The following is an 11645-nucleotide window of genomic DNA, read 5'->3' as shown; positions in this document are numbered from 1 at the left end:
GGTTGCGGCGGTACCGGTTTCCGGAAACACGTCACGGGCACGGGCCTGGCTCCTCCTGAGTCTCGCCCGTTCGGAACTTCGTTTCCAAACCCAACCCAACCCAACTAAGCACGGGGGGCGGAGAGTCGCCGGGGCCTGCAGGGGGAGGGGGCCGGTGAGTGACCCGGGCCGGAGCGGGGTCTGTCAGGGAGGGGAGGGGGAGAGGACTTGGGAACGAGAGGCGGAGGGCGGGGCCTGGGAGTCCGCGGAGGGGCCCTTAAACCGGGAGGGGTTTCTATGGGGACGAGGGGCGCTGGCGCGAGACTTCCGCGGGCGAGAGTGGGAGGCCCGGCGGGAATCCCTTTTCCCCGCTTGCGAGACGCGCCTCTGCTGTGCCGGTTGTCCCTTTAAAGGCGCTCAAGCCTTCCTCGCGCGGCTGGTGGCCTGGTAATTCCTCTCCCCCCCCCCGGACCTTCCCCCCCCCCCGGTCACCTCCTGCATGCTGGCGCTTAGTCTCGTGAACCCCCGGGTGCCAGGTGGCGGGAGACGACCCTGGGTTTCCCGTTGTTATTGTTGTGTAGAAGCGTCCCTTTTTGTCCACGCTCCGGCGTTGCAATAGCGCCTCAGCTGCAGAAGAGCCTTTGCGCATCCCTGCGAGAAAGTGTAGCGGCCCCGAGAGGCGTCCTTCGGGGACAATCCTGACAGGTGCTGGAGGAGGAGGGCTGGGACGATACGAGTTAGCGCCTCCACGAGCCAAGTGATAGGGAGCCTGGTGGTAGGTATATTGGATGGCCAGTCGAGGGAGATGTCAATCAGAATACACTGGAAGGGACCTTGCAGCTCCTCTAGTCCAACCCTCTGAAGATGCTGAAGTATATGGGGAAATCTGCTTTTGGTGCCTCCTTTGCTTCATGTTGGTGAAAGGGTCGGATACCCAGAAGATTGTCCTACACCAACTTTTAATGCAGTGGTTCTCAACCTTTTTAATGCCGCGACCCCCCCCAACCGGTCGTAAGTTGAGGACTATTCAACCGGTCGTAATTCGAGGACTACTCAACTGGTACAGCACTGTTTGCAGAATGGGACTTTTGGCGGGCTCAGCAGGGCAGAGACAGCCTGGACAATTCCTATTGGCTTTTGAAAGCCAATAGAATTAGACTCTATTCAAGAGAGTCTATTCTATTGGCTTTCAAAAGCCAATAGAATAAAAGGGAGTAGCACAGCTAAGGAAAAGGGGGGGAAAATGGCGGACTGCATTGTTTGGCGACCCCAGTGAAATGGTCGTTCGACCCCAAATGGGGTCCCAACCCACAGGTTGAGAACCACTGTTTTAACAAAACGTGTATTGCTAGTTAAATCCAGATCTCAAACCTCTACCGCAGCAGTTCTCAATCTGTGGGTCGCGACCCCTTTGGGGGCTGAACAACCCTTTCACAGGGGTCGCCTAAGACCATTGGAAAACACATATTTCCGATGGTCTTAGGAACCGAGACACCGCTCCTCTATCCGTCTCCGCACGGCTTCGAGCTGGGGGCCGTTGCAGCACCGGATTCGTTTCCGTCGAGCATCTCCTAAGGGAAGCTGCGCTGCTTTGCGGCCCTTTCCGCGGAGGAGGCTGAACTAAGCTCTGCCGGCGCTGTTGTCCTCTTGGCTCTCTCTCCCTCTCCCCGCCTGGGCGCTTCTCCAACCAGGCTGGGCGGAGCCGGCGAAACGGCCTTCCTGCCCCCCCTCCCTGGCCAGTTGGAGCCAGGCAGGCCGGCGACCTTCGGAAGTGAGGTGAAGACAGGCGAGGCACGCTGAGCCCCAGGTGCAGCGGGTGAGTGGGCGGCGCCGATGCGCGCTTGGAGAGCCCTTAGGGTTGGGGGTCACCACAACATGAGGAACTGTATTAAAGGGTCGCGGCATTAGGAAGGTTGGGAACCACTGCTCTACCAAATTTGAAGTTTTATTTAGGGCTGTAGAACCCCGTGGCTACAAAAAGAGAAAGCGGCGTTCCTCTGAAATTTTAGTAGTTCTTTTAGGTGGCATGATGTTTGTTACTGTATTCTAAAGTTAGGGTTTAATGTGAGGCAAAAATCAACCTTTATTGAGGCTATTGCACTTCATTCCTAGATGCGTTCTTTCTTCCTTTATAGTAATTGCACTAACAATTGGAGTTGCCACAATAAAAACTAGTACTATTTTTTTTAAAAAAAGAATCAAAAGTAAAAATAGAAAGTAAATAAAAAAAGAAAACAAAAAAAATGTATTAAAGAAAAAATATATAAAAGAATGACTTCCCCCTTTATCACAAGTATGAACAGGTTTAGTAACTTACCACCACCTCTTAAAATACAACAAATGATTTCTTCTTCCTATACCTTATCTTTAAAAAAAAATCCTTAAATCTTATCATTTATTTTCTGAAGCCTAGAAAAAAATATGTTTGAAAGATTTTTACAGTTCATTTTATATGTTTTAATTAGCAAACCTTAATTAACAAATTTATTTGTATTTGTTTTGTTTCTTTCTAGTAAGCAAGTTGGCTCATTAAAGAAAGTGATCTGGCTGTATTAGTTACATAAACATTTCCCAAATTCTGATGGCATACCTGTTTGCATATCATAATTTAGATTGGTATATGGAAACATAATATTTTCTTATTGTCTAAACATGTTTTCCAGTCATGGAAAATGAAAACTGGAAATGTATTTTGAAAATAAAATGGGCACTCCTTGTTACATAAGGAGTTATTTTCTGATTTGCAAGAATGATATGATCACATCAGCATATTTTGTTTGCTAAAATTTAGGTAGGTGTTATAGGCTATAAAAAATTGGCTGGCAATTCTGGGAGTTTAGTTCTACCATGCAGGGAAGACAACATGTTAGGCCTGGATGTTAAGCCTGCATTTATATGTTGGATCAATATTTGAAATTAAAAACCAGATATCTGTTGTTGCTTCCTTAAATATTGATTGGTTCCTGTATCTTATATTTCTTGGGAAAAGCATGGGTTGTCCCCATCTTCTGTCAGTGTTGCTTTTTGTTCAGGCTAAGATAAATTTTCTGCATCCTGTGTTATAGCTGTTGCCTTGAACATTTTATTAGCCTTTAGTCACAGTTCCTTGGGAATGGTTTGGACATGTTAACCACGATCTCCCACTAAACGGAAATGCCAAGGCATTATTTCTTCTTGCTTAGTTTGGGATTGAGTGTGCCGTATCATTATTTCAAAAATAATCACTGTCAGTTTAAATTGATAAGGACAACTAGTTGTCAGTTATGTTAAGGGAGCTCTGAAACGACTCAGAAGTCAATCCCTATTAATGTAGGAAATTCATAATTTGTTTCTTGTAATTCTTGAGAAGTACTGCATCAATTTGAATGGCAGTTCCCAGGCTTCCTTCTTCTTTGTTCATTATGCATAAAGAATGCAAAAAAATGGGGAAAAATAACCTTTGAGGACTCCTAATAGCTACATTAACAAAATATAAATATGGAAAGTAAAATAGATTATTTTGGGTTCATCACATAGCAACTTGTTCTTTTCTCTTTGTTCTGAACAAATGCTGGAGATTGAAATTGAAAGTGACATTTGACAAATAGATTCCTGTGCTTTCTAAAAGGATACCTGCACTCTACTAAAAGGAATGGGGCTAGACAAGTGTCTGCCTGGAGCTCAGTAAAGCCTGCATTGCCCACCTTAGCAAGCTGAGATTCTCTGGGTACTGCTTTAGAGATATTTATGATGTGGTTCAGTCTCAAGTTGATGCATATTTAAGGTGTAGCTAACATATTAAATATGTTCTACTACAATGGGAAGAAAATAGGGGATTGCTATAAATAGAAAGGCATCAAGGACTTTTTGTGATGCGTGTGTGTGACTGTGTCTGTGTATTTTAGCCAGCTTCTTCTCCCATTCATAACAACAATGTCCAGTGTAGAAACTAACTTGCATTCAGCTGCTCTAATACTATAATGGAAAGATATCAGATGACAGCAAATTGGCCCATGACGGCTGAGGCACCCGTTTGTCCTGTTGCATTCTCTCTTAAGATGATTTTCTATGTTGACTGCTTTTGTGGGGGCTGTAGTTGTACTCTGCCAAAATTCTCATCACAAAGTGCTATTCTTTTGCAATTATTTCTAAATCAAGCTAAGGCCTAAAATATTGCCTTACTTAAGGAGTATTGTCCTTACCACTTAGTAGCTTCAAAACCCAAGCATAAGCATTATGCTTTGGTTTCTGTTAAAAGCTTGTTTTTTGTCCATTTCTGTGCAGTTTTGGTAGCTCAAAAAGAATATAGGTTCAGAGAAGGGCAACTAAGATGACCAAGGGACTGGAATAGCTTACCTATGAAAAAAAGTTGTGGCATTTGAATGATTTTTAGACTAGAAGAAGGTGATTAAGAGAGGACGGGATTGAGGTTATGCCTGATGTGAATAAAATGGACAAGGAACAGCTATTTCTCCCCTGCCCAAAATACCAGAACCAGAGGTCACCCAATGAAAGTGAATCGCCAGGAGGGCAGCCAAAGGGAAATATTTTCTAAGACAATGCCTAACAAATTTTGGAATTTTCTTACCATGAGATGTGCTGCTGGCTGCCAGCTTGGGTGGCTTTAAAAAAAAAGGGGGGGTTAGACAAATTCATGGAAGTCATGGGGATCAATGGCTACTAGTTCTGATGGCAGAGGAATTGCCTCTGAAAGCCATTTACTGGGAGCCTAGTGAATTTCCAAATGCTGTTACCTGGCCGCTGCTGGACTAGATGGGCCAGGGGTTTGATCCACTGGTACCCTGCTTATGTTTTTTTTAATAAACTCAGTATAGCTTCTACTTGCTCAGGATTTTGCCCTTTTTAAATTTGCCATACTAATCTGACAGTCCTTCCATATGTCTCCAGGCATTTGTTCCTTGCCAGAGAGATTGACCACAAAGAGTCGCCAAGATAGCTGGCTCGGGAAGAAAGCGCCGCACCCCTGACCCAGAGTCTGTCACCGACCCCGGTGGGCTGTTTGTCTCTTCCAAACGGCTGAAAATGTCCAGCAGTGCCAGTGTCCCTGGTCAGAGGAGAACAGCTCGGGGAATGGACGATGCAACTAATAAGAAGAAGCAAAAGGATCGGGCCAATCAAGAAAGTAAGGAAGGCGAGAAACCAGCTGGCAGTGACTCAAAGAAAGGTACAGATTTAAGCCGTAGGTATCTATTACTGCATTTATAAATGTAGTGGCACGTATTACTGAGACCTGGTTGAAAGGGAGGGTTTGGCCCTTTATATAATGTGCCCAGCTGGGGTTCTGGTATGGCATCAACCAAGACTCCTGACAAGGAGTTATATTGATTGTCATCAAAGAGTCTCTTAAGGCTTTCAAGGGCTGCTCCACAGGTTGCCGACTGTGAGACCTTGTTCATTAAATTGGCCTCTTGGAATCAGCTGAGATTGTTGCTAGTTCCCCAGATTTCTAGGGACTTTGATCTACCTTCTTTAAGCTTGTGGTCATAGGTAGCTCAGGACTTCGTGACTGCCATCACAACCATGGGCCTATCCCAGGTCATCCAGAACCTATCACAGGTGTGGTCTGATTTCCTGTCCAAGCAATGGCAATATGATCTGGAATAGGGGAACTCTTAGTGTCCCCCTTTGTCATGGTCACATATGCCTTGAAGGAGGCAGATCAGACCACCCTCAGCACTGATGGATCCTGAGGGGTTTCAGAGGTTTCCTACATGCTGCATCTGAGGCCTTGTTTGCTATTTGGAATTGGAGGGCTGTTGAGTCTTTAGATAGGATCATGCCTACGCATCCTCTTTCCTCCTGTGGATCCCGTCGTTCACAGGAAAACAAGGGACAAGTGTGACCCAACACGGATAAGAGCCATTATTAAGACCTGCCTGGTGATGGCAAGGGCACCAAAGTAATAAAACATCTGTGCTCTTATTGCATCTGCAGATAGGCATCCTGGAAGCCTGTTTCTTGGATGGAGGGGGCTCAGAAACCCCCTTGCAGGGTCGTGCAGAAGAATTTGCTCAGCTTCTGTCAAATAAAATCATCCAAATTCCATTGCAGTTGGACATTGCTCTTGTTGCAGCACCTAGGGCAATGGTGGCAAGCCTATGGCACGCGTGCCAGAGGCGGCACTCAGAGCCCTCTCTCTGGACATGCGTGCCATCACCCGAGCCCAGCCTCCCCCCGCGGCCCCCTCCTCACCAGTAGCCCCCTGGAGGTGTTGCCCCTGGGCGCAGCCCTCACAGAGCAGCACAGCCAAGGACATGGCAACCAGGTAGCAGGGACAAGACTCTGCCCTCGCGCTCTGTCATGCTCAGATGACGCTGCAGGGCGCAGGTGGAGGGTGTGGCCACTATGGCGCTGGTGGGCCGCCTGGGCGATCTGCGGTGGCCCATGGAGGCAGTGGGGGGCCCTGAGTGCAGGCGGGGTGTGGGGGGACGGGCAGGGTGGTTTTTGGGCACTCAGTCTCTATAAGGTTCGCCATCACTGACCTAAGGAGTATCTGTCATGCCTCCATCCGAGCCTGACTCTGAGGACGACATGGAGTTCCCTGTTGAGGCCCAGGAGGGGGTGTCTGTGGCTTTGGAGGACTGTGGAGAGGAACAGGCTGAAGCAGGCCAGGGCCCTTCAAGTTTGGAACAGGGAAGGCCAAGCTCAGGCAAGGAGCAAGGCCCCTCCCCACCAGATCCCAGAGCAAGGAAAGCAGAGAGGAGGAGGGAACAACGGAGGCAGGCTCACTTGCTCGGGAGGAGAGCGTCACGCCCCACTCCACAAGGCACACCTGGGGAGTAGGTATTTTAGAAGATGCTGTGGGGTGGGGCATTTGCCGGGAACAAACGTGAGCTCTTTTGATGTGAGCTCTTGTACCTGGACTCTTTGTATTTTGGATCAAGCGTGTTTCCTGCTGAGTTCTCCTTGCTGTCCTCAGTTTTGCAGTTTGCAGGTCACAGGCAAGCTGGGCATTGAAAAGATCATACTTTGTTATCTGTCTTACTTTAAAGAACAGTTTAACTCCATTGACTGTTTTATTGAACTTGTGCCAGCATATGTGGGGGCTGTTGGGTGAACGTTGGCAGTGCTTACAAAGACAATTATTCTGACCAGCTAATTGCTTTGCCTCCGTTCGGGGCTCTGGGTCATCACATTATCTGAGGCAGACTCTTGCCCTGTTTATCTGAGAACAATTGAGCTGTCGAGCTTGAGAAAATAGATGGGGTCATCATGATTGAGCTTGGCCACCTGCTCTTTTGACCCATGCCCCTCCTGACTAATTAAAACTGCCCTGGGCGTATCATGCCAGGCCAGGGGGTTCTAGTGGTAGCGAATTCCTTGGTTGGGGGATTTGTTTCTTTGCCTCTGAAGGAGGCCTTGGTTTGCCCCTCTTCAAGAAGCTACCCCTGGATCCCACTAGGCTGGACAACTTTTTTCTAGTATCAAACCTTTCCCTTTTTAGGGAAGATGCTGGAAAAGATGATCACACAATATGTTCAAAGAATGCAGAATGAAACAGACTCCTTTTAGTCTGGATTGAGGGATGGATAAGGGACGGAAATGGACTTGGTCACATCTTTGGATGACCTTTGGCAGGAGCAGGATGGTGGTAATGCATCCGTCTTAACTCTGGACTTCTCAGAAGCCTTTGATATAATAATAGTAGTAAAGTTGGAAGGGACCTTGGAGGTCATCTAATCCAACCCCCTGCTCAGGACAAATGGCTGTCCAGTCTCTTCTTAAAAACTTCCATGATATCCTGGATTGGATCCAGGGATGGGGAATTGTGGTGCACTATTGCACTGGTTCTTCTCCTTTCTCTGGGGTTGATATTAGTGGTGATTGGGGAGGAAAGATCCTGCCCTCCGCTCTGCTGGGTGGGGTTCCACAAGGTTTGGTGATCTCTCCTTTCCAACATCTAAAGGAATTGCTGGGAAAGCTCATCCATCTCCATGGTCTGAAGCATCATCAGTATGCTGAGGAAATACAGTTATATGTCTGCCCTTGGCAAATTAAGCGTTGCTGTTGTCTATGGAGATTCTCAATCATCTAGATCATGGCTGTCTCAGAGGCCACTGTTTTTTCTTTAAAGACATTTCACTTCTCATCCAAGAACCGAAGAAGCTTCTTGGATGAGAAGCAAAATATCTTCATGGAAAAAAACAAAGTCCAGTTGCCTTTTGAAAAAAAACACCTTTGGGTTGCTGTTGATGTCTTATTGCCATTTCTTCAGTGAGGGAACAACAAGATTTAACTAAATCCTGGCAAGACTGAGTGGCTCTGGTTTTGAGTTAAGGTTCTGAGACTCTGCCATTTTGGTATTGGATGGGTTGCACTGCCCCATACAGACCCGGGGTGCATTTTGGGGGTCCTCCTGAACTCAGGACTCCTGCTCAAAAAGCATGTGGTAGTTGCACTCAATTATGGATCAGGAAGCTCTGCTCAAGGCAACTTCCTGGATGGACTACTGTAATAGGTTGTACGTAAGGCTGTCTTTGAAGAGTATTCAGAAGTTTCCGCAAAATGCAGTGGTGCAAGCAGTTATGTACGTCCCTAGAGCAGCACATGTTACATCTTTGTTTTGCGACCTACATTGGTCACCAGTTTGCTTCTGGGTCAATTGAGGGTTCTGGTTTTGATTTTTAAAGCCCCTCATGACATGGGGCCGGGTTATTTGAGGAACACTTCTTCCTGGTTACATCTGGCCACCCCACCCGCTTCAGCAGAACAGATGTGTTGTGGGTCCTGCCTGTGAAGGAATTACATCTGACAGGACCCAGCAGATGAGCCTTTCCTGCCGTGGCATAGCCCTGTGGAATATCATCTCCCCTAAGGTGATATTAGCCCCGTCTGTCGGCCTTCCGGAAATCCCTTAAAACTTGATTGCATCAACAGTCCCGGGGATTGCATGGGAATGGTCATTTGATTAGATGGCCCTATTCTTTATAATCTGATGCTCTGTCTTAGCCTTTTGCAATAATTATTTTTTAAAAAATTGTTTTTATGGTTCTTTTGTATGCCACCCAGAGTCCCATTGCATGAGATGGGTGGCCAAAAAGGAAGGAGGGAGGGCTGTTTGCTGGTATTGATCATATAGAGGCAATGGCTCAGAAAATACAAGAGTACCTAGTGATTAGGGCTGGGAAGAATAGTTTTCCTTTTCATTCCTTGGATATCACTATTACTTTTGCACATGTATAAAACAAAGTTGCAATGGAATTTATGTATTTTATCTTAGTGTGACATATGAGCCACCTATTATGATTTCACACTTGCAGACCAGACTGTTTTCAGTTTCTTAATGAACTGGTAAAAAAATCCTGACTTAGCACAAGGTCTGAAGTAGGCCACAGTTATTATGAAAAATCTAAGCATGTTGTTTCCTTTTCTCAAAAAAGTAAAGTTGGATGCTATATTTATCAAAAAAACAACAACAGCCCTACAAATTCTCTCTTCCCTATGAAAGTTAATTTGGAAGAAAGATTTGCAGGCAGGCCAGTGAGGCTGTTCCCTACTACACATAAATGTTTTTTTTTTCCATTTTGGTTTGTTTTTGCATTTTGTTTTGGGCAGTGGTGAGGGAGCTGTGCACCACACCAAATAAAGCTGTGCACCACACCACCATTTCATAAGAATATTTTTAAGAGCACAAAGCATTATTGGAAATAGACATTTTGCTTGAGCTAGTGTCATAGCATGTTATCGTCATAATTATTCATTTTAATTAAATTTTTTTTTCAAAACAAAGCAAGATTCAGGAAATCTGCCAAGGAAGGCATTGGATACTACATAGGGAAGTGCACAATTTAGAGCAATTTTGGATAAGAAACAGGCAAGGTTAGCAGGCATCAAACAGTTATTTTTTATTTTGCATCAAAATAAGTAGAATCTAATGGATTTCATTTCCTGGTGCACTACAGACATTCAGAAAACATGCAGCAGATACAGAGGATTCTCTGCTCCACAGGATCTTGGCTCTTATTGTGAATGAATAGGTGGGCATTTAGCCACAAGAGTAGTTTGCTTTGAGCTTGGTAGATTTTGACAATACTTTTTTCTGCATAAAAGAAATTTTATGGCAGTTGGAGATTTTTAGTTTAGAAAGAAGGTCAGTAAGGACAAATATAGAGCTATAAATAGTCATCTGTAGTATGGAAAATGGGTTCACAAATGTTTCTTCTGAATCAGTGTTAGAACTCTGCGTTATCTAGTAAAGCTAATGTGGAGAAAGTCCATCAAATAAGATTACAGATTGGCTTTGGTGTCTGCAGCTCACAGCTCTGTGATATTTTTTCTGCTGCTTCCCTTCCGCTGCTAAATGGGAAATAGATTTTAATCCTGGAAATACAGAGCGGACAGTGAAATAGGATAAGAACAATGTGGCAAAAGGTTGTGAGAGAGAAAATAAGATTTCAGGGATTGCAGCTGTACAAGTGAAAGCCATAATATATTTTTATTTTTTTCCCTGTATAATGTATAAAACCAGCTAATTGTAATTTATTCACTAATCATGATTGACAAACATGGCTTAGTAAGGTGTGTACAAACTATCACTGTGGCCTTGGGAAAAATGTTATTGATACTCAAGTAGGCAAAAAGTATACGTTTAGGATGTATGAGGACCTTGTGCAGGATAGTGTGTATTGCTAAGGAATTGGATCTGGAGTTTGCAGAAAGATGAAGAGAAATCCAGTCCAGGATGATTAGAATCGTGGTGGAAAGTTTACCTTTTTAATTTTATACTCATAGACTTGATAAATGTTTTAAAATGAAAGTTGGATTCCTGTTAAGTTGATGCAACCATTGTGAGGAAGAAAGCTTTACTCTTATGAATAGAATATTGTTATTTATAAACATTGCAAGTATGGAAGAATATATTAGGTAGACTAAATGTACAGTCATCCACTTTGCTCTTTGTGGCCTTCCTTCACAGCTATGTGATAAAAGAAACAGGTGAGTGATTGTACTAGCTCTGCACTGCCTGTGCTCTTTATGAGACTGCAACTTTTAGCAGGATGGTGGAATAATTGCAGAGGAAGCAAGAGTTACTGGTACAAACTGCAGCCCTGCTAACCAGACCTGCTCTATGATCTCCATAATGCTTGTATCAGCCACCCAGCGAGACATGTTTCAAAGTATCTTTTTATCATGGTGCAGACACTTTTCGTGCATTCGTTGTAACTGGGCAGTGATTAAGAGGGAGGTGATGCTAAATTATTCTGTCAAGGTGTTGATTTTATAATGTGACATGAAACCTAACATTTGTTGCTGTAGGTCAGCTAACCAGTGAACGTGAAAATTCCTTAAGGCAGAGATGTGGCTTTCCACACAAGGCTGGATTAAAACTCCTACCGGTAGCATCACTCCTCATTAACTGTACAAGTAGTCCTCAACATATGCCTGTAATGGAGTCTGCCCATTACAGTCATATGTCACGAAGGTAGTAAATTTTGCAAGCTTTTTTGCAGCAGTCGTTAAATGAACGTGATGACAAACTCATAGTTTACTATGCTGCGGTTTTGCCAAAAACCAGAAATGACTTCTGGTTTTCAGCAAAATTGCTGTTAAACACGGTCACATGACTGCGAGACACTGCATCAGCTGCAAATGCATGACAATGAGGAGGGTGAATGTCAGAACTTCAAAACCAGGTTTAGGTAGCTTGATCGGTTGTTAAGTCAAGG

At 44.8% G+C, this 11645-nt stretch overlaps 1 protein-coding gene across 12 annotated transcripts in view; it reads left to right on the top strand.

The window, feature by feature from the left end:
- Nucleotides 1-11645, top strand: part of USP19 (ubiquitin specific peptidase 19) — a 52720-nt gene continuing 41075 nt past the window's right edge. For 4 of the 12 annotated variants that reach the window (XM_039326578.1, XM_039326577.1, XM_039326574.1 and 1 more), the window contains exons 1-2: nt 1-154; nt 4867-5158. In XM_039326578.1, the coding sequence (XP_039182512.1) occupies nt 5002-5158 (157 nt within the window). In that variant the 5' untranslated portion in view covers nt 1-154; nt 4867-5001. Of the gene's footprint in view, nt 155-316; nt 427-4866; nt 5159-11645 lie in introns of those variants that run through there. The other 8 variants (XM_039326579.1, XM_039326576.1, XM_039326580.1 and 5 more) reach the window with 5 other exon arrangements.

Source organism: Crotalus tigris, unplaced genomic scaffold (assembly GCF_016545835.1).
Source record: "Crotalus tigris isolate CLP2741 ecotype Arizona unplaced genomic scaffold, ASM1654583v1 scf7180000024342.5246164, whole genome shotgun sequence".
Taxonomy (NCBI): domain Eukaryota; kingdom Metazoa; phylum Chordata; class Lepidosauria; order Squamata; family Viperidae; genus Crotalus; species Crotalus tigris.
Note: the sequence above shows the minus strand (reverse complement) of the source record. Positions and strands in the feature narration are given on the sequence as shown.